Here is a 23,998-nt window from a genome sequence, read left to right on the forward strand (position 1 = left end):
GACACCCTCATCTTTAATAAGGAAGTGTTTCTCTGAAAACCGTTAGAGCACCATGCTAGAGCTTTAGAATAGGCTTTCAGGAAACAACACTAAGCAAAACAAACCAGAAGCGTAACCCTATCCTTGACGGATTTACTAGTGTAAACGGCCCTGTTAATTCTCTGGGAATTGTGTGTATTAGGATTATCTGTGCAACTGAGGACTTGGAGAACTTCTCTGTTTCTTCAGGAATGATAAATTATTCCATGGATTGTATTGATAGGCATGTTCTGATAACACTGAAACTACATTATAAAACCATCTGTACTATGATGGACTGAGAAAAGATTTAGAGTCAAAAAACCACTCATCAAAATTTTGGCAGTACTAGCTGACCCACGTTTTATTATATAGTAGGCCAAATAGCTCAGGTTGTGCGGGATGTTCACATTAGGAGTCATACTTTTTAAGTAAAAGCAATGTCTTTTTAAGGGTTAAAATGTACTTTATACAGCTAAAGAATTTTAAAAGCCTGATCTGTTATCTCAGTTGCTTACAAGAAGTATGGACTATAAAAGACAAAAGTTAATATGATTTACTTCTGATTAGTCAGTTCAAATCAATTTTCCGGTTCTCATGCAGAAACCCTGGCCTTCAAGATCTGGACTATAAATGCTGCAGGAAATATTTCTATGTTTTGTAAGTTGTTTACACTGGAAAGCTATTTTCATTACATGGAAATATTTCTATTCTTGGATTTTACAAAAGTCTTATTTGTACAAAACTTCAATTTGGCCAGAGGTTTTGTATAAATCTGACCTAGTCGTGACCTGTTTGCAAATCAGGTCCTTCAGAAATGGCCTAACTTCCAATTTTAAGTGTTGAGCAACTAAAGCAAACTATCCATGACAAGCTCACTTCATATTGTACTGAATGCCAGAACCTACAAATAGAAAACAAAAAAACCCTTCTCTCAGGGGAGCATGTATTTGTTCAAAACACAGCATTTGACTCCCCAGTGTAAGACTTACCTATCAGAATCACTGGTCTGACTCCTGAGTTATTCAGCAGGTTTTCAGGAACTATTACAGTCTCCCCTGCTGGGATGGGTTGAGGCTGTAAAATTCCAGTTAACATGGATTGAGGAACTGGGACTGACAAAAGAGGCTCTGTAAAATAAAGAAAAGACAAGCTTCCATTACTAAAAGGCTCATACTGTGATTTGGCCGTATGAACAAATAAAAAAAATTACTGCAGATCACTAACTGTAATAAAATTCAAAAGGTCTCTGCATTTCCTGCTATAGTTTTCAGTAATTTAAATTAAGAGCCTATATCCTCCTGTAGCCCCACCCCTAAAATAAAACTTTTTCTGGCCACTGTATTGTTGGTGGGAACAAGAGAAGAAAACAAAGATTTGAATATGCATCTTTAAACAAAGCCAAGTACTAAGCCAAAAGGCCACCTCTAAGATGGAGGCTACCTCTTAATATTGCCTCTCAATGCAAGGAAAGACTCTGACTTCTGACCTAGAATATATGTAGATAAGAAAAAAAAAAAAAAAACACCAAAAAAACCCAGACCAAAATCTCAAAGCTGTCCTTAGTTGCTACAAGGATAAAAATTAGGATTTACTCATGAAAGAGCAAGAGTAGTTTTCACAAGTAAAAAGAAACAAAGTGCAAACATTTTGTAATCTGTAATGAAGTTTCAGTGTGAGGTCTGCTTCAGAAGTTTCTCAGGCTTCATTTGGTGATTTGTAACAGATCTTTCAAACAATGCCATCAACAGAAGAGCATCAAAGGCAGCGTGAATTAATGCATATGCTTTAGCACTGGAAACTGTTGATGCAATAGAAAAAAATACTACAAAAGAGTCATGGAAAATGGAGTACACAGCAGAGGTAGTAGACCGGTGGAGACAAACTCAACAAAAAGAAGGGGATCGCCTTATATCACGTATCTTCAGCAGGTCTCTGAAGACAGCAACCTACAAAAGCTGTGATTGATTTGAGGTGCTCAGGTAAACAGGTCTGCATATGTAACCCTTCTTCCTATGATGAGTATCTCTGAAAATTAATTCCAAAATATCTCAAAACCAAGCCCTTCAAAGCAGAGTTAAAATTACATTGTGTATGTTGACAAATGGCTTTTTTGATTCCTCGTATGTTTATTCTCTCACTCTATAGAGACAGGAATAAGTTATTGCTTACAAAGTATGCTGAATTCCACACCTGAAAAGTGCTTAAATAGTGAACAGTTTTATTAGTAGTTATGTATAAAGAGGTACCTACATGGATTTTGATGAGTATTGAAACATACTCATAATTAATCCTATTTCATATCATGATGTTACACATTCCTCCTGCAGCTTTTCCATGCACAACAGAGATGTAGTCTCACAATCTTTATGTTTTTAACTGAAGATGACCGAGTGGACATCAGTGTCTTTTGTTAGGCCAAAATGACATAAAGCCATTTTTCCTGTGCAGGAACAGAGTGTACAGTTTCTGTAGCATGCCACACCAGACTGAGACAGGACATTCAAGGTGAAGGTTAATGAAAATCCTTGAAAAATGTTCATATTTCCATATACCTGCACAATTTTAGAACTGAGTTACATTTGGGGGACTTAGATACCTTTGTATTTTTATAAATATTATTTGCATCTTCCTTTCCTCTCCCCGAATAGCTTCACTTTCCCTGTGTCCCATCTTAGCTCATGGCAACAAGGACTAGGTAATCACGTGTGCTTTCCTGGGGCATCTGAAAACCTCTCTATGATGTCTTTAACTACTTCAACCACCTCAGTTATGTCTTCTGTGCAGCACTTAAGAGAAGCAGCACAGGGCTACTGGCCTGGCTGAGTACAGGTTTTTACAAGTGGCATCTCTTTATTATTCAATTTTTACCTGTTCTTGCTGAAGGCCGAATTGTAGGAACAGGTACCGCTAGACCAGGAGGAGGGACTGGGGACCCAGGAGACCACCCCCGGTGACGTTTCTTTGGTGGTCCTGAACTGGACATTGATGCTGAGAAGGAAAGCAAAAATTAATTTTAAACTCCATCCTCCAAAATGACCAGATTTGAGCCCACATTTCCATTTCACACTGGTGTTGAGCTGACATCATGTCACAGATCACCAGAGGTTTACACCTAGATTTACATGAAGCCAGACTGATGTGAAAAAGGTTGTTAACTGTGTTAAAAAGTACAGCGTTATCAATAATGGTCATGCCAAAATCCAAATGGATCTGTAAAGACTGAATTGTAGAAACAGATGGGAAGAAGAATAAAATCATGAATTTCAGGCTCAACAGCCAGTGCAGCTTAAAATAAAAGAACAGAGAGGTTTTCTTTACCTTGGTCTCCAGCTGCACAGCCGGGACTTGGAGATGTTGAGTGAGGCATTGGCCGAGAGACTGTAGAAGTTAATACATTGCTTCTTCCTCCATTAGCGTTTCCATTAGCAACATCAGTGGCACGCAGGGAAAGAGGAGCTAAGTATAATAAAATACAGAGTGTGTGACTTGAGACAATCTTGAAAACAAACAAACAAAATACAGCCACATGCAGACACAAAAGAACAGGGCAAGATGCGTGACTGAAAGAAACATACTCCAGGGAAAGAATTAAGTGTACTTGGCAGAGAATAATTTGGGCACAGGCTGTAAAATCCTAACCTTGAAATGGGGCCTCCAGATTTCAGGGTGGGGACGAAAAATGGAAGGAAAAAAACCCAAAACAACCCCACCAAAATAAAATAGAAAATGACACACACAAAAAAAATATTGGAAAGTTTGTAAAGATTTCTAAGCCACTTTGGTCCATCTATGTATTTTTCCCCCATTGTGTCCATGTGCCACACACAGCAATTCACTACAGGGCTCTCATCTAAAGCCTTAGCAAATGAGACTGGGCAGGGAAGACAGGGAAGTTTTCTGTAAAGTATACATGGTCTGAGCATTACTGAGGTAAACAATGCTTAATTTTACTACCTCTGCCTAAGATGATCCTCCAGTCCCATCAGGCCTGAACATCATGGCAGGACCCACTATATCCAGATCACAAAATGAAACTACAACAACAGAGGATCACAAGAAGTTATCCTCACAGTCCTGAGCTCCTTCTTATTCAGAGCCTCATTTTTGCAGAAGAAAAAAAGATGGCATAAATTGCATAGAGTAGACATAGAGCCCAGTGGGGATAAAAGCTTGTCATTATCTGCCAGCTCCACAAGGATTTAGCTCCCAGGAACATATTCCAAGAGCAACAGCAGGAGATGGTGCAGCAGCTTGCTGATGTCAGCCACAACAGAGGGTGTTTGAGATGTGGGCATTTGGCTTAAAACAATGTAACGTGCAACTCTCCATCCACTGTCATCCAAATAAATTCAGGCACACAATTCTCAAGTTGCCAATTAGCAAAATCTGAATAACATCACTTGCAAATTGCAAGCTCTCCATTTTTACTCTGAGTCAACTATTTGGTATGGACAGATATGGTGGATGTGGGTCAGTTCCAGAAGTGGTTGAAATGGTGGGAAGTAATTTCAGTGTAAGATAAATTCTCTTATATAAGTATGGAGAGGAAAAGCGTATTTTACACAAAGAACTGTTAACAATTCATTAGATGCAAGGTAAAAGTATTACATACATGTAACAACATATAATGTATAAAATAGCAGATATAATACACCGTGTATAAAACTTAATGCTCATGTGCATATATAAACCAAATAAATGTATATTTTTTTCATTCAAGCATACTTCCCTGTAGTAAGTTTTTTTTTTTTTTTTTCATTGCTTAAAGGATTAGCCAGCTAAAACAATAATGAGAATATAACAACAGAGTACTGGTGAGGGATTTAGATACCACAGTTGAGGGTCCTGATTTATTAAATGCACAATACAGAAATAAATAATTAAAACAGCACAGATATTAAAACTCTTTTAAATGAGACTAAATTCCATTAGATGTATCTGGAGGAGCTCTACTTGTTACAAATGCAGAACAACACACAGCTCTTAGCTACTGAGGCAAGAATCAGTATGATATCAAGAGGTGACTTTTATGCTCTCTTAGATATCTTAGGAAGTGCAAAGAGGGATACAAACATGCACTTTTATCACAATGTCAAATCTGAAAGCCAAGGTGTAGCTCAGTTTGGGGATAGTAATGGCTATGGAAAATTCCTATGCAGAAGACTGCAGGAATATGAGAGTTTTGGAGAATGCTAGTGAATGTTTTCCTTTCCTTTTTCCACCAAAAAGATGACTCCCTTATTTCTTGGCTGTTAAGCTCATTATTCCCTTGGCTCTCAGTTATCCTGGAAAGCAAAGTCGTACCTGCAGCAAATGCCTTTCCTACAAGCTGTACTGACAGAGCCAGAGGTTTCACAATGTTCTTGTTCCGGGATGGGTCTTGAGTTCCACTTAAGTTAACCGCAGAAGATGATTTTGCTGGACTGAATACTGAAGAATCTGAGAAAATAAGTTAATTAAGTAATGATTAAAAATTACATATATATGTATGTGCATATATAATTATATACACATGAACAGTCATATACATTTATCTAAACTCCTCTCTGTCTATAACGCAAACAATTTCTTTACACTCCTAAAAAATCACCATGCATTGGTATCTTTTATGAGTCATAACAAACATTTAACATTAACATTTAATTCTATAGAATCTTATAAACTACTGAACCTATGATTGATCTCTTCCACAGTATTTTGCATTTAAATAGCTCAAAAAATATTTTAACTGCAGAAAGGGCGCTCTCATTGCTCCTAAAAACATCCCCATGAGATAGGCAAGTAAACACAGTTATCCCACGTTACAGATGAGAAAGATAAGGCAAAGAGCTTATTTGACTTGCCTTCATCAAGCACAGGAAGTAAGCACTGGAATAAGTTGCCTAAAAGGGTTGTGGAATCTCCATCACCTGAGATTTTCAAGAACAAATTACTGAACCTTTGTCAAACACAGCTGAGCTTGACTTAGGGAAGAAAAATATATCAAATACATAACCTCCTTACAGCACTACTGTGTATAAGGCTACAAAAGTATGTCCATTTATAAGTCTGGGTAAGAAATGAAGGCTATCTGAGCCCAAACTCTTTGCAATAAATTAATAAACAGCTACTCCCTAGAGCACTTTACCAAGGCTGAAAAACAGAAAACTTATTTTATAGATGGATAAACTAAAGAATAAACAAATTCTAGTACTTGCCCAGTATGAAACTGTAAATCAGAACAGATTCCAAACTTCTCAGCATGTAGGTCCCTACTTAAACATCAGGCATTTAATATCTGTAATTTACTTCAAGAAAAATTCGACATTTGGATGCTGATACACTGACAAATCCAAATTCTTATAACCAAAGTGAAAGAATATTAACTCAGTGTCTGTTCAGAAAGTAGTTTGTAACAAGTAGGCAAAGTAGGCTAAGTTCACTTACAGATGTTCTAGTAAAACAGCCAGGTAAAGAAAACAGAAGGCAAAGACCAACTTGATCTGCCAAATACATTCACCCTCGGGTCACACACCATTTGGTGAAGGAAGGTGGGGAGGAGAGTTTGCTTTGTCAGACAGAGTAACTGAGATGGGGAACAAACGCTGAAGCCTCTGCTGCTGCTGCTCCACCTGAAAACCTTGTCCACGTTCACAGGAAATACGCTGAATGGCTAACAAAATAGACCACGAGGTCAGGGGCTTTGGAGGAAAACACTGGTCTCTCATTAAATATGATGGAGTAAATATGTAGCATTAAAGCTTTCCTCAAAGCAAACTGTCCAGAATCTTTGTTTGGTTGGTTGGTTGGTTTTTCCCTCTCTCTAGTTCCAATACATTTTCTTGACATTTTATCTATGAATGCAGACGTGGCTGGTATATGTTTAAACATCACACTGGTACCTAAGCAGAACTTGTAGTACTACCAGTTATTAAAACTGCTCATCCTTCTGTTGTAAAACCCTGTTTCTAGTTGCTTAACACCATTTAAACACCTGAACTTAAGTTTTCTGTCTTGTGTGTCTGCCTAAAACTGAATTTTTGATACTATTCAAGGCTTCAGCCAGTTTTCATTTCCAGTCACCTCTCCTTTGCAATGGAACTGCATCTTCCCAAGCCATTTTGAAAGGGGGACCTGACACCTGACTGCAATATCATGGCCACACCATACTGTCAACTTTAACTACAGTATTTCAAAATTCTCTTGTGCTCTAATTTGTATCATGAAATTACCATTTCAACACAGTGGTCTATGTGTGCCCAAAACTTTCTACCTACAGGTATCTTCTAGAACTTGGAGACTGAAATGCTCACTTACAAGGGCAGAAAACAGAAATATTTACACAACTTTAATTCATACCCATTTTTTCCTTTTAACAGTAAACTAAAAGCAATTTCAGAAAGCAACTTGCTAGTAAGTAGTTGTGTTTCAGAACAACCAAGAGTCAACTCAAAGTACAAACAGCTACACAGAGCCTAGGAGAGAAAAAGTCAGACCTCCATCTTAGGTGACATATGTCAGAATTCATGCCACAGAAAAAAGGTGCTCTTGCCCCTTCCTGCGGTCACAGGGGATTCACATGTATGCATGTGGCATTATCTTCACTAGAAGATAACAGTAGAAGGAGATGAAAAGGTTTTGACAACCATGACCTAAGAGTACAAACAGTGACACACAGAAACACCAAGCAGACTGAAAATCACAGTGAGTGATAAGGAGAAAGCAGTATATAAATGGTGTATCTATTAACTTGGCAGGTACAATAGAAGACAAAGCTGTGTAAATATTGGATCACTTGCTGTTTCAAATAAATAGTTTCTAATGCATCTGCACAGCTCTCATGCCAGGATCTGGAAGTCAAGGGATCATGCAATGAAAAGCAGATGTGTTTAAACAACATTCTCATTTAATTTTAACCAAAGCCTAAAGCACATAGCTTCCTAAACAGAGACAGGGGTGACCACCTGGGGAAAGTGTCTCTGAACATACTGATCAGTGATTACAATTTCACAAGAATGCATAAGTTCAGCTTTTGTTTGTTATTCCTTTTTAACATACTTAGTAAGAGAAAGTATTTTAACATTCTTGGGTTTATATCTGCATTTCATACTCCTCTAGCGAAATATATGTTCTGGCACATACATATGAAGCAATTACAACATAAAGTTTTCTGCCATTTCTAATTTTTTCAAGAAATAGCACAGACAGATACAAAAACATACAACAGCGGAGATGAAGCTGCAATAAAGCAATGACAAAAAAGCTCAAAGAAAAGCACCTTAGCTATTTACAATAAATAAATAGATAAATGAAATTAAGATGCTACATCTTTGTCAGCCAATGTCTATTTGATTTTTACAGTTTCTCCTTTTTTAAGTATGTCATTAATAGCTTTCTATAACAGTTATGAGATGCATGTTAGCTCAGATAACACAAAAACACTATATGTGAGTGGGGAAATTGCTATTCTAAGTACACCCTTGTGCAAAAGAAAAGGTAAATGAATAAATAAGCAAGCAAAGAAACAAAATCTGCCCCCTTCACCCCAAAAGGAGATTATTTACCTTTTCAGGACATATAACCTAGTCTATATACTGAGTAAACATCTCCCTATAAATGTGTAATTCAAGGTTTCTGAGATCCACAAAAAATAAAATGAAACAAACCCAGGGAGACACAGAATCAAATAAATGAATCAAAAGATCTTTTAATACTTTTCAGTCAGCTACTCTTAGGAGGACTCAGCTAACTTTCAGCCTCACCTGGGTCTTGATCTTTCACAAAACAAATTTTGACAGGCATCTTCCCTGCTGTAATCTATACATGGCTTGAGGTAAATACCCAGTTGTTTACAGCATCCCTGAACCACCAGTGTCTGAGGTAACTTACCACCCCCAATGGTTATCTTTATAGCACTTTCAGCTCCTACCTGTCTGAGTGAACCCTGATTTGTATCCATTAGCTGATCCACCCTCTGGGGTCGTGGACGGTGACACCGAAGAATTTGGCTTAGCAGAGAGGCTAGCAGCAGATGATTGCCTGCTTCTACATTCTGCAAATGAAGCAGCTACAGTACATATTAACAAAGCCTGCCTTCCAGTAGGAAAGTTCAGCAACACGGTGGTGAAAGGTGACAAAAATGTTAAAAGCATACATACAGCACGTACAACAAACAGCAGCAAATGGCAGCATTCAACAAAAATACAGCTCTCATGGTTTAGTCAACTTTGTCTTCTAATTAAGAAAAACTCCCTGGGGGCCACTCAGAGGGCCAGGCAAATACAGACCAGATGCTGCAAAATGGCAAGAGCCCTCAGTTCGCAGCTTCCAAGAGATTTGAAGGTATTGGACATATCCCAGGAAACAGTCAGTGACTTCTGTGCCACAACCTTTATACAAACCATCATATGTTACCCTTTAAAAGGAGAAATTGTGCTGAAACCCAGATTCTTAGTATGCCCCTACAAAACCTTCAGGGAGATCTCAGCACCGGGGGTGTCGATCTGGATGAAAACTGAGTTGAGGGAGGAGAAAGTCACCTTAAAAATCACACATTAATCCATTTTTAAAACTGAGACCTAATCAGGTTCTGTTTGAAGATAACAGGGTGATTAAAAGTATTTCTCTTCTAATTAGACCTGTAATGTAAGTAAAGGGTGAAGGGTTATGGGATGGATGGTAGCAATGTAGGGATAGAGCCTATCAAAATAACACCCATGAGGTCGATTCTTGGTAGATTTTCTAAGCTTTCACGGGTGCTCAAAACACTTGCAATCAGGATATAAACAAAAGTGACCCCAGTATCTGCCTCCTCCACATTTATGTTGCTCCTGTCTGCATTTACCAGGACACACACCAACCCCAACTGCATGAGCACCAGGGAGGGTTTTCTGAAAAAGTATTCAAAAAGTAAAACAAGATTTCCTCTTTCTGTATCTGGAACTTCACTACCAAGTTAAATCCTTCTGTAGATTTTGTGAAAAATGCTGCTGAAAACCACATCCAATCTAAAGCAGTAGTTAATTATACTCGTAACTGAGAAAAGCAGCTGAAGCCAGGATCCCTTTGAACCACTAACTGATACAATACTATAATCACTCATACAGCTCGGTGATAACCATCTCTTTCTGGTGTCATGCTGCTATTCACATGAGGATGTGACTCTTCAGATGTGTGTCAGTCCTGTGGAGCTTCTCCTCTCCTCACATCATCCTCTTTGGAACAACAGGCACCAGATCAAACTCTGCCTTTACTGAGTGAGACCACAGCTGAGGAAGTCAAGCAGTCTGCATAGACACCAGCTTAGTAGACAGTGAGTACATAAACCATTCTCTCCTTGAGTCTTTGCATGGCTCTAGCTCCAAAACCCCGCATCTACCAATATCAGACTGCATGGCTACCCTGCCTTGGAGTCACAAACGTAATCTCTTTACCACATAGCATTATTGCAGAGGCTGCTCCTGTAGAAGGTAGGCCCAAGTGTAAAACACACTGTAAATGGCAAGACTCTTCCTCTTTCCCTGAGATCAGTGACCTGAGCTTTCTTAATCGTATGGCATGCTGGCTATCCTCAGGCATCAGACAGATTGAATTGCACCTGCTAAGATGAGTATCAGTGGAAAGCCAATGTTGGAGCCCTGGATGTGAGTCATCTTGCTTCAGGCACAGAAAAGAATCAGCACACTGAGAACCTTATTTCTTCTACCAAGATGGCTGCATATCCTAAGAAGGGCAGATTTAGGGCTTCCACTGAAAGTATGGGGAGATGGAGGAAGACCACTTATGACTGCATGGTTACTATTAAGACTTAAATAAACCTCTGGCAAAATCCAGACTTCAGGGAAATCAGTGGAAATTTTTCCTACAAGCAGTAAAGAAAGTCAACTTCTACAGTTCCTTTTGAATGCATACACTTTCAACAGCAACTTTCAATTTTTCATTCAACATCACACTAATATAATAAAAAAACCCCTCAGTGAATGGGCACCTTTATTACCTTTCCAGCAAATAAGGGGTCCCTTTGATAGTACACCTTGGGAGCTTCTTACTAGGTAGTACTTTAAGTGCTTCTGCTTCTTTGGCTGAGTGGTTAATTTCAGGTTGATATGATTGGAAAACTCTGTGAAATACCGAAATCCTCTTTCTCCACAACCTATACAATTCCCAGAAAATCCTGGAAGAATGAAGCAGAAGATATACAGATTAAATGACTCGTACTGTCTGCTAGGAATAAGGCCATTTTAACCTACCCGCACATCCAGCGACTGAAGGCCTCCAGATAGACAGCTTCCGTAGATGCCCTGAACAGCATGTTTGTCAAGAAGCAGCCAAACATAGGCAGAGTTTAGTCCTAGCTTTTCTGAAATTCTTCCATCTTTCTAGGTCATATTAAATTATGTCAAAACCCTACCACCAGTTTTCCACTCTACACAGTGCAGAGAGGAGTGACTATTTGGCAGGGAGAGAGCTATGATGCCAAACTAGGAAATTTCCATGAGGAAAAAAAGTATTTCCACTTTATCTACATTAAAAACCCACACGTTCCAAGCTGCATGCACCTCTCTCAAAACAGTGGCTAATCCATAGCAGCCACTGCAAATTCATGTGACTAGAATTAACCTTAATATCTAATAAACCTTCCCTGAGCTTCCTTATACAAAGCACTTTCCAAGCTGGACCTTACAGCTTATTCAAGTATTGAAAGCAATCAATTGCTGTCAAGATTTTCAAGGCAAAAGTTAGGAATGCTTCAAAATGTTTTTAAAAACCTACAGCTTCTCCTGAAAGCAACAGATTTAGGAACAAAGGCAGAAGACTGCTTCTCTGCAACGTTTCCAACATGGTTTCACAGAAGTGGGTGAAATTTTGAGTTGAGGTCTGGAGGACAGGGTTCAGACTGAGTATTTTAAGCACCCTTGACTTCCAGTGCCATTCACAACTATGTTAACAGGAACGTTGCATATAGATGGCACTGGTCTAACATCTCCTAGAACAAAGCACAAGGCATGTTCTGAAATGGGCCTCCCTTAAAATCCTTGTTGTTTGAATAAGCCCTCTATTACATAATGCTGAACAATTAAACTCCTCTGGCTTACTTGCCACTCCACTCATCTCTGAATCGCTTTCAACCCTTAATGAAGAAATATTCTACGTTCTTTCTGGAACATCAATAATGATTTATAATAGTGCTAGGCAGAATAATACCTAGTAGAAATGCTTTATTTTTGGTTTTTGTCCATTTACTGATCAGTTCAAGATCTGTAACAACCAATTTTTCATCCTCACTACTGTAATTATTTCCCACAATGCCAAGCACCTTGGAGAACATTGGTTCCTACGCTCACCTGTCAGCCAAATTGTAGTTTTATCAAAAAGATATTCAGTCTTTTTGACAAAATACATTTTCCATAAAACTCTTAATTAGGCCATTGTCTTTAGCCTTACTGTGCCTAAGTATCATCTTTTACCATCATGTTCCTGAGGATGCCAACAAGTAGATTTCTCCATCCTGTTTCTCCTGGGACTGAATCAGTCCTTCCTTTCTCCTTTGTAACCCACAGGAACTATTGGTGAATCGCCATAGTTGTCAGAAAGAGTCATCAGGGTCTCACAGAGCTACTGAGTCAGTTCTTTGCTCATAGGTACTAGTTACACAGGCCTAGAGGCATTTAAATATGTAACATCAGCAATGCCAGAGCAGACATGTGAGTCACTGGGCTCATTATGAAATGATGTTAGAGATACCATTTGGCCAGGGGGTGGGGGGAAGGAAGACTTACCAACAAAGACCACATTTAATCAGACTAAACACCATCTGTCTGTCTATCAGATAATTCTTAGCAGTCAGCTCTTGACACTTCCCCTGCCCAGCCAGGGAGAAGCTCCTCTGGGGATGGCAATATACACTGGAGCACCCCATGATCCCCCATTCCCTGACGTACCCAGCCCGGCCACATCACACCACAGCTCCTGTCTAACTCAGGCCGGTGGGATTTCTGCCTTAGGTCCAAAGGTTTACAGTGTGTAGTAGCATATTAAATGGGTTTACGGGAGAAATAACGTTAAAGCACATAAGTACAAAAATGAGGTGTTTTCAATAGTTATGCAGAATATTGCTGGTCTGGACCAGAATTTGAGCAGTGTGGTTAAATCAGGGTATTTATGCTTTATTGTAATTTCTTCCCTCTTGAAAGGTCTTTCTGAATATATTCTAGGCAGCACAATGACTGGAAGGAGAAATGAGAGAGTAAATTCAAAACAGGCTAAAGGAGCCAAAATACATTAAATCACTTTTATTAGCCTGTTAAAATGTGTACCAGTTGTGAGCCAGGCAGGAAACCTAGGTGCACATACGCCTGTCTTCAATCACCAAGAAGCATTCTTGTATTAAATTTTTAAAGCTCATAAATGTAACCAATTATGACGTAAATGTGGGGTTTTTTCCCTATGTATTAGATTTTGAGAGGCAAACTGCCCTCAGAGCACCTATTGAGAACAATGTTCCGAGTGCAGCCAAGGGCAGAATTTGTCCCTTAATCCACAGAAAAATAGATAGCTCATCTTCAACAGCTGCATGAGCATATTTCTTCTTAAATGAAAATGCTGTAAGCATCAGTAGAGATAAAGAGTATGTGGATAGTTCACATTTAGAATGCCAGGGCTGCAATTGACTTCTGCCCACACAGAAATCACCAAGCTTCGATTGTGGTTAATTGTGGAATCAGGGACTTGTTTTAAAATGGGCTTTTAAGGCAGGTTCACCTACAGATTTAATTTAATAAAAACAAACCTCTCCTCAACATGTTTCTAATAGTAGAAGGTTATTAGCTGAAATTACTTTAGATAATTTTGAACTGACCTTTTTCTCTGAATTATTATGGCACAATATAAAAAAAAAAATCTCTTACCTAAAAGTGCATTTTTTCCATGATCATCTGGCAAAAACCGCTTGTCAACTGCGCAGACTAGAATGTGCTCAGGAAGGTTGGGAGATTTGGCTCCTACTAACAGGAAGCCTGCTGGGATATCAATTTGCTCCATGCACAAAGATACTAACCGTAAATCCTTGCCTGCTTGACAAAAACCTAAAAAATAAACCAAAACAAATGATAAATCTTCAAAACATTTTGTTTAATTTTCTTCTTTTTCTCAGTTACAAAAGCAAATGGGGCTTCACAACTTGATGGTGTAACTGGGGTTTTAATATACCCTTTTCAAGGGAAATAGAGGAAACGGAGATAGCATCTCATCAGATCCACTAGCTTAGGGTTTCAGAGATAATAGAGAATCATTATTTTAAAGAGATCCTGAACACATTCAGTCAGAGATGTAAGTCTCTAAAGACTAGACATCGAATGTCTCAAACTCAATTTTTAAAAGCATTCAAAATAAGAAGGAAAGCTTGTGATTTTATAACAGAAAACAGCTCTTAAAACATGCCTAAGAATATTTCTTGTTTGCCAAATTTTAGTTTACAGTCTTTTCGAGAGAAACAACTTTGGTTTTGTTGCTTGTAACAGGCTGGCATCGGCACATAAACATCACTAGGTAATACAATGAAATGATAAAAATTGATGACTGTAGTACTGAATACTAAAGGAAAAATATTTAAGAATCTAGTTTCTAGTTTTTAACTTTCTATACATTTTAGGAATTCCAATAATTAAAAGATTAATTCACTGGTTTTAGAGATGTACACCATGTATTCTGTAAGCCTCCATCTAAGACTCTTGAAGTCTCAATGCATGGCTTCAAGTCTCCAGTCAGTTTCCCCCTTCCCTCCCCAGATACACATATGGACACAAAATAAGAATGTAACATTGGTTCTTGTGCTACTGGTCAATGTAGGGATAAAGCCAGCAGCAGAAATGGGCAAAACTAGGGACTGGAGCGAGCTTCTGCTGTTCCATGTCCTGCAGCGAGCCGGCTGGGACACACAGAAAAGCACGGCAGGGCTGCCCAGAGCTGTGGCCGGGCACCGCAACAGGGCTCTGGGGACCTCAGGACCGGGGGTGAGGTTGGCAGCCACACACCAACCAGCCATAGTGGCAGTTTTCAAAAGGTTGGATGGCACAGCTTACAGCAATTACTGGACCTCTGGAGGTCCAGCTGCTCCAACCTTTTGCTCAAACCAAAGCCAACTTCAAACTTACAGGGATCAAAATCACCCATCACTTTTTTGTACAGTTCCACCATATTATTTTTACTGAGTAATTTCTACTTTCAAGTAAGGAAACAACAGGTGTGAGAGAAAGCAACAGTTGTGTGGCTTCCTCCACAGGAAGGGATATGATCACACTGGGCTTTCTGATCTCCCTTAGGCAGAAATCAACCAAAGCACTACCAAGTCTTAAGGAACCAGACTCTTATGTCATGTTTGCCTCCAATTGCCACTTCCCCAGCTGCAAGATCAGTGCTACAGTCTCGCCTCACACATCTCCCAGAAGCAGCGGGCAGAAAACCCCCCCTGTTTCAGGATATCCAAAGACATCACACATTTATCCATTGACCATCTCCCTTTTGCTACAACCATAGAAATACCATAACGTAGACAACACATGCAGGTACCTGCATGAATCAGTATCTCAAAATTCAGAAAATCATAATCGCAATAATCAACATTATTGTTAAAAACAAACATATCAAACTAAATTAGAAATTACTATAATATCTATTGAGACTTCAGCTATTAATGTGTATTACTTACACTTAATGTAAAATACCTTTCAAGTAGTCCACAGTTGATACAGAAATTGTAAGGAAAAAAATCAAATCACTGGAGAAAGACACTGACTACGCATCTGGAAACACAATGTGATCACAGCTTAACCAAGAGCCACCTCAACTGTTATTTATATGTGTGTCTCCACTTTTACCTACTTGGGCTAAAACCCATAGTTTAAAACTTCAGCGAAAACAGTGGAAGTTAATGTTCCTTGGTTTTGCCTCAAAACTGTACCACGCAAAGAGCATGAGTAAAGTGGAATGCACAGAACCAGCTAGTATGAACTCCCTGGCAAGCAGCAGCTTGCTGAAAACAGGGTCCAACACAGGTTCAGTCTTGTGCCTGCACCCACAATCTGCTGAACCAGTTCTTGGCTGAATAGTCCTTCAGTTAGTCAGCTCAGTTCCAGCAGCAGCTCACCTGAGCTGAAAGCTAGCTGGGATTCGTTCCTTGCACACACCTTCTTCCAGTCAATGAATTAAAATGAAGTGCCTAAAGTTTATATATACAAATCAATAGATTATAACAGTAACTTACTAATAAGAAGCTACATATGCTTTAGGGGGAAAGCATTAAAACCACATATTTAAAGCAAAATTTATTGTTTTCTGATTAGATGCAATTTGATTTTAGTATGTTAAACCCTTTTTAAGGTCTATTCCTTAGAAACATATTGGTCCTAATCAAACAGAAGGTTAGGTACCAGGCTAAGTATTGTCTAGACTCTTCAGTGTAATTTAGTAAGAAACAGTTACAGATAAATCTAGGAACTAAACTCTCTTACATTCAAAACAGAATTTGCTTATTCAAATGTTTACGCCATTTGGGTATTACATCCAGAATTTTCAAAACTAGCCTTAACTATTTAGGCATTCAATGAAATCTGAGTAGCTAACATCCTTAGAAAATACCACTCTACATCTAGATTTAAAATAGAAAAAAACTACCCACTGCTGACAATGTGGGCAAACAGGAAATCTGTAGATAAGGATTATGATACAGCAAGTACAGTAAGATTTCAAGACAGATATAAACTTGTGCTTTTACACAATTACTCTTTAGCCTTGTCCCTATCTAATCATTTTCAGGAAATGCTCAGAAGCACAAATGGTGATCAATAAGAGGCTTCTGAATGAATTGTTAGCAATAGAAATACTAGGACACCAAAGAAAGCAGGATTTTGGTTGCCAATGCTGTTAACAGCTATGTTTCAACATAGACTTGCTTTCAGAAAGAGCACATAACAGTGAAAGGGCTGAATAATGTATGAGAAACTTAGACCCTCTTTGGATGCTTGAGGGTTTTGATGTCCCAGTGAGGTGAAGCAATGCTCCAGAGCTCCACAACATCTGAGAAGAAAGCAAAGACTCGGCTGTTACCCAGGCTAGGAGCAAAACAACTTCAGCTACACTCTGAGCAGCTGCAGATCACCACTCTCCATGAGTCCCCAGGGGAGGAGGTGCAGGAAAACCCTAAGAAACCCGACACAACATCACAACATCTTAAAAAGTTGATAAGCGTTACTCGGTAACATCTTAGCAGTGTCCACTGAAACAAACTGATGTATCTCAGTCTGCTCTCATGGGCAACAGCAGCCTCTTACCTGAGAGACTGTTGATCTGAATATATTTAATATTTCCCACCATTTAGGATATGTAGGACTGTACTGTAGAGATGCTGCATCCTGCCTAATCTGCAAACAATACCTAAAATTTAGCCCCTGTATCATCTCTCACTCTACCCAAAGTGCTCTCAGATCCCTTCCACTCTCCCCTTCTTCCTCCTTGCATAATCTCCTCTGGCATCCTCCTCTGCTTTGGCTGGTGACATCTCTGGATCAGAGGTATGTATGTGCAGACTGGATGGCTAGCACATGACTCTGTAATGTTCAGGCTATGTAAGAGGAGAGCTATAATTACTTTTCTGCCCCAGGGGACATTAGTTTTGGGACACTGATGCTCCTGATCCTCATCCAACGAGCTCCTGAACTTAACAAATGTTGCTGGAATTCAGTACCCTTTAGGATCTCTAGCTCTCTGCCAGGAGTGGTAGAAAGCAGCTACCAGCAGAGCTCGCAGGCAACTGCCGAAACCTCCTTTCCTGAGGGGGCGAAACAAGTAACAGGGCTGATACTAAAAGGCTTCCTCTGGCTCCCCTTCTGTGGAGGGGACAGGGATCCCAATGGGCTAGGAGCAAGAGGGGGCAGCACAGACAGCCCCCTCAGAGCCTTGGGGGCTTCTTCTCTTGCTTAGCCCACAGCTGCAACAAGAGAGCCAGGGAGGGCTGCGGAGCTTGGCCGGGTACCGCTGGGGCTCACCTCCACCAGCAGACAGGGAGAGAACGCAAATCTGATTCTCTGAAGTAAAAGTCTTGAATCTTCCTTCAAAGACATGTAGACAGTATTCACAAGAGCCCTTCATTATCCTTCTTTCCCGTGGCTTTCAGGGCTGCAAATCACTCTTCTAGTTTAAGGTTCCTGCTGTTTTTTTAAACTGAATGAGAAAATTCCACCCAAGGAAGCAAGTAACTGACCACGGGGAGAGGAAGCAGTGATTAACCCCTTTCTCTGCTACACTGTCATTTTCTAGCTAGCAAGCAACATAGGGACCCCAACCTTATTTTCTTCTATTTTCTCTTCTGGTTTGCATGATTTTGCATTGATATTTAATTATCTGTTAGAGATAACCAGTTCCACATTAGTAAAGACAAGACATGACATCTCTGTACAAGCAGAACTTGTGCTGCCTGTGTTTAAGATTCAGAACATGCAAAATCCATTTACATTTCATAGCTATTCATTTATAATTAAGCTTACACCTAAATGTCTATGTCAAGCAGCAATAACATATATGACTCTTATTTTAGTGTCACATTTACCTGTGTATTTTTTATGGACATTTTATGGACATCTAAGTCTGAAGAGAAGAACACCCATGAAACACTAAAACCAGCTTCTCTTTATGAAATTGTTTATCAACATGTAACTATAAAAAGTGTAAGTACACAGCTGAGCTGTTCCATTAAAAAAATCATCTTCTCACAGGATCTCGGCTTTGTTTTAAATAAAGAACAGGCATTTATATTCTGATTAGAGGTTTGAAAATACCAAGAGCAGTCACAAAAAAAGAATAATGAATAGTTTTTACAGACATTATCTGCATTTCTTTGAAAAAAAATTCATTAGTTTTTGCTTCTGAGAAGCACATTTGCATTCTCCAACACCACTAAATTTAAATTAATCCAGTCCCATCTTCCTGAAAATTAAAATGTATCCCCACAACTCTTAACACCTAGAAGTGCTGGAATCTTCTTAAAAATTAAATTTTTATATAGTTTCTCTTTCCCCACCAGTAACAAGAAGTAGTTTCAATGTGGGGTACCAGCCCCTGGTTGTACTGCAATAAATGGGGTATTTGCATAAGGAATTAGCTTCCAAGAATTACATATGAATTACCATTCACTGTCACTTGCTATTGTAACTTCACAGTAACTGATCAGGTGTTAAGTACCTCCTTACCTAATTGCTTCTGAAACTACCTTGGCCTTTCTTTAAGCATCGGGTAAATTGAGGATTTACTAACAAAAGAAAGGTGCTACTATTGTGTTTCCCACAGCTTGCATAAAATGCTATTTCACAAATTAGAAATAGCCTCTTTTAAAGCTACAGCAAACAAGTGGTTCAGAACAGCTTCTGCTATTATTCTGTTGTATATTTGAGGCACCTGTATGAAAATGAAGAAGTCTTTTTCTTGAAACCTTATTTTCATGGAAGGTGTAAGTTAACTGCAAAAGTTTGTGTTGAGCCGAAAAAAAAAAAAAAAAAAAAAAGCCCCTGAAAATAAATTAATCCCTTTTATGACTATTAGGATTAACAGTAAATGCAGTTGCTCTTTTCTAATGGGCTAACGGGAGAGTTAAGGGATCTAATATTATGGCCAGCTGAGAAGGAGCCTCCAACAAACTGTCACTTGTGAGGCACTTTCTTTAAAATCTATGAAAAAAGACATTAACATCTACTTTCTGCACTCATGTGACTGATAACTCAGCCACCTGAATAAAAGAAAAGTCACCACAGAAAATAATATATATGATGGTTATGTCATACATCCTGAATTCAGGAAAAGCAAACAGCACAAATACCTTCCAAGCGAAAAAGGTTTCACCCCATCTGTGATAAAAGGTGAGAGATGGGTTTTACAGCAAGCGGAGCTATGAAGTGCAGGTCCTAGTACCTATATTTTGCTCTCAGAGAAGCAATTAGATACATACTTAGTTTAAAGCATCCAAACACTTGAAGTGACTTCAATTAGTCTATCAGCATCCTTTAACATTTTCCTAATGTTATGTATCTTTGTAATTAAATAACTAAGATAAGGGATGTAAACAATGGCAGTGATCCTGTCTTACATCGCTGGAAAGGCATATTCATGAGATGAAAGATGACGTATCAGATTAATACCTTGCTGAGATATGGTCTGCAGCATGAATATTTAGGAAGCTGGGTGTTTTAAACACTTACATAAAACTGTCCTAACAGACCATTATCAGTATTTAAAAAAATGGATTTTCCTTTCCTTTTCCAGATACAAAACCACTGCTCCCTTAAATCAGCTCCTTGAGAACAACACTGAAGAGTGAGACAGATTCTGTAAATTCAGTACGGTAAACTTGACAAAGAGTAATGAACAATCCTAAAATTCTGGAGATGTAACAGAGGAAACCTTCTTTTAGGGAGCTTTGATCATAAAAGGTAGATAAAAAACAAAACACAGAACTGCCTCTGGAAGGTCACCTTTTTCTAGGACACATGAAAAAGCGTAATAGCACGTATATACATGAGCATACTATTGTAGCATAACTAGGCATAATCTTGTGACATGCGATTGGCAGCCACAGCATAGAGGTCTGCATTGCAGTGAGTGCTTGAGAGCTGAGCACCTCCTCACAGTGCCACGTTGGGAAGGGCAAGCTTATGAAGCAATCGTGAGCAGAGGCAGCAAAGGCACTGGCAAACACGGAACAGTTTCCTGAAGGTCACCTCTCAAACAAAGGCACAGACATTTATCTGGAAGCTCACAATTAACATTTTTTTCTGGATGTGCAAGTGTAACCAGGGATCACCAGAATGTGTGAGTGAGATTGAGAAAGATCTCTTGATGTCATATAAAAAGCTCTGTCACAAACAAATGTATGGTGGCCTTGGAGCCAGATAAGGTTTTCAGTCCTACTCCTACTGGCAGACTGGTACAGAACTGCATCACCAATGGTTAAAGAACCCTAAACCTTTAACCTGAATGCATTCACAACTATTTTAAGCATCCATTACACTTCCACAGGGCCTTACTGGCATGACCAGCTCTTCTCCCTCCTCTCTCCTTCGTGTTTTATCCTTGATATATTTAGAAAGTGTAAGCATATACCACCTCAGCTTTTGTCCTGGCAGGTAAAGAGCCTCACTGGACAGAACTCCTTCCTCTTACCATCCTGCTGGTTCTCCTCTGCATTTTGTCAAGTTTATTTCATATTTCTTTATCAGAAGTTATCAGAACTGCTCCTGCTCTCCACAGGAGACTTTGCAGCCTTTACCAATACTTGTCCTCAGTTGAGGATACCTTCCTAGGAACATATTGTTTTATACTTTCTCTGTCTCTCCTCCTACCAATTTACAAGACTCCAAAGGATAGCAAACACTTCTGTGTGAATAAAAAATTCTCCTAACAATATTCACCAGCTTCCCATAGTAGCCAGCCTTTTTAGCCAGCCTTTTTATTCTTTGTGTTACAGGGAACTGGTGGTACATTGTTACAGAGGGTAAACATGCTCATGCAAGCTGCATTTGGAAGAGGTAAAGGCAAAAATGTCAACATTTGCCACTAAGTACACCCCAAAAATGTCAAAGAATTACCAGTGATTAGTGCTTACTTCTACCACTGCATATAATCATACACTATGGTAAGGTACAAAGCCATTCTACAAATTACAACTTTTTATGAACTCTGCACAAGGAAGCCCGTAATTCAGGAAGATATTGAATAAAATGTCAAGAAGGGCTTTTGAACCTGGTGGGAAAGGTTTTTTGTTTTCAAGTGTTTGAGGGGGTAGGGAGATATTTTCAAGAGAAGCACTTCTAATAAATATGAATAGATTTTCCTTCTTCAAGGAAGTTAAATCTTCAGAATAGAACAATTATGGGATAAGAGGAACCAACTATATCATTTACTTGGTCCAAAGAGATACATGCATAATGATCTGAACCTTTCTTTAACACATTTAAAACCAAACAAAAATAGTACTGTTGACAATTCTGTTCATCTTGAACAATAAGGACAGCTCAGGGTAAGCAAGCAGTGGCCAGCAGGCAGGTGGGAAAGACAAACGAAACAAGCTTCCACTACCATCCCTCTTAGCCCCTTGGCAGCAGAAGGAACACCAAGTCTCTTTTCCATTTTCTCCTTCCGAACTCTTCCTCCTGCCCATGGAAGCACCAAAATCCAGCATTGCCAATGTTTCTGAGAATAATTTAAGGGTAGATTGAGAACCAGCTGTACTGATGTCAACTTACATAACTTCTTTGAGGACAGTAAACCAATGGTAAGCACAGAAAATAAGGGGCTTTCAGAGACTAACGAGGTGCTACAGCCAGTCTTAGGTACTGCTTTCAAATAACACATTACATTTTATGTCCTGAAACAAGTCCTCTTAACCCACATTTTCTCAGGTTTAAGGATTTGACTATAAACTGTATTTCCAGACTTCCCAGCTTGAGAGTTTCTGACTGTAAAGAGTGTGCATCATACTGAGAATTTGTTGTAAAAATCACATAGTAAAAAAAAAAAAATGGACACCAACCATCAGTAGTGCAAGACCCTTCCGGGGCAGGTTTTTGTGAATATGGGATTGGTGGACTACTTGAATCTGACATGTCTTCATCCTCCTCCTCATCTTCCATTTCATTAACAGTTTGGTTGGTAGAAAAGTCCAGGTTTCCATTTTGTGAATAGCGATGTACTAACTCTTTATCCAACTCTTCTACCTTTGGCTTCACATCTGAGAATAATGAAAAATAAAATAAACTTTTCAACAGTACTTGCATCTATCTCCTTTTAAAATAACCAGCATGTTGTTACTTTTCCTTAATGAGGACTAAGATTAAGATTTTGTGTCACACAATGAACTGCTGCGCAGTTCTTGGCTTTTTTAATGAAACACATCCCACCCTTTTCTCACATAGAAAAACAACAATTGAAATGTGCCATACTTTCATTGTTACCTTCCGGCAAGAAAGGAGGCTGGTCAGGATCCAGGTACAGCTGTGAGAAGATCGGCCGTGGGACAACGCTGCTACATCTCAGAGAAGCTTCTATAGAGTTATGAAGAGCTTCTTCAAAACGGGCAGATTTTAGTTGCCCTGCATATGAATTCCCCATGATCTAAAACCACAAAGAAAATAGCTGATTAGAAAATGGGAAAGTACACACACAGACAATTTAGAAATGAAGAGTGAGGTCTTATTAACGTCAATCATGACAGTGATATAAAGTTAGTAGAAAGGATGCTATGAAAATAACACCTCTAACTAGTACTACACATTCACATTTCTCTCTCAATCTGGTAGACTAAATCCTCTTGTTTCAATAGCGGCTTTTAGCACATTTCCAACACGCTGCTTTGTGCCTCCTGCATACATGGCCTCTCAACAACCTCAAGAACCTGCCTGGTGTAGAATTTAATGGAGGGTAGATAAGATGATTATTACTGCCTTTTAGGATTTTCAGAGTAGGCTACAGAAGGGTGCATAACACATAAAATTAAAAACATCATGTTTGGCTTCATCACTAGTTGTCTAACTGTGCATTTACATGATTTTACCTGTCAGTATGCCACCATTTGCAGAGAAATTATATAAAGAGGCATCAAATAACTTGAATTTTTGCTCTTGCTTATATTGACTGAAATTATGCAGAAGGTCAGTTCTCTGTCTTTTCAGGGTCTTCACCTCTTGTCTTCAATGTAACACTATGATTTACATGTAGTCTGATCCATATAATTCAAATGATCTAATCATACTCTTACAATAAAAGAAGTAAAAAAATAGAAAAATAAATAACATCCAAAACATACACAGCAAATGCTGTGAAATGTTTTTGTTTTAAATTATGTTTTATACTAGTGTAATGATAACAATAATTTCAATATTTGCTTTGACAATTAATATTTATGTTTATATCAATGATAAATTTATGAACTTCATGAAATATTCAAGCATAAACGGAC

The 23,998-nt window shown here is 38.9% G+C and overlaps 1 protein-coding gene across 6 annotated transcripts in view; it reads right to left on the reverse strand.

Moving 5' to 3' along the window:
• GREB1L (GREB1 like retinoic acid receptor coactivator) overlaps positions 1-23,998 on the reverse strand; it is a 144,329-nt gene that overhangs the window by 42,973 nt on the left and 77,358 nt on the right. For 2 of the 6 annotated variants that reach the window (XM_042798255.1, XM_042798253.1), the window contains exons 3-11: positions 22,983-23,154; positions 22,574-22,771; positions 13,908-14,084; positions 10,997-11,173; positions 8,930-9,052; positions 5,326-5,460; positions 3,340-3,477; positions 2,890-3,009; positions 1,011-1,148 (exon numbers count right to left, since the gene is read on the reverse strand). In XM_042798255.1, the coding sequence (XP_042654189.1) occupies positions 1,011-1,148; positions 2,890-3,009; positions 3,340-3,477; positions 5,326-5,460; positions 8,930-9,052; positions 10,997-11,173; positions 13,908-14,084; positions 22,574-22,771; positions 22,983-23,151 (1,375 nt within the window). In that variant the 5' untranslated portion in view covers positions 23,152-23,154. The remainder of the gene's footprint in view (positions 1-1,010; positions 1,149-2,889; positions 3,010-3,339; positions 3,478-5,325; positions 5,461-8,929; positions 9,053-10,996; positions 11,174-13,907; positions 14,085-22,573; positions 22,772-22,982; positions 23,155-23,998) is intronic. The other 4 variants (XM_042798254.1, XM_042798257.1, XM_042798256.1 and 1 more) reach the window with 4 other exon arrangements.

The sequence above is a fragment of the Tyto alba genome, unplaced genomic scaffold, assembly GCF_018691265.1.
Source record: "Tyto alba isolate M040663 unplaced genomic scaffold, T.alba_DEE_v4.0 Super-Scaffold_27, whole genome shotgun sequence".
Lineage (NCBI taxonomy): Eukaryota > Metazoa > Chordata > Aves > Strigiformes > Tytonidae > Tyto > Tyto alba.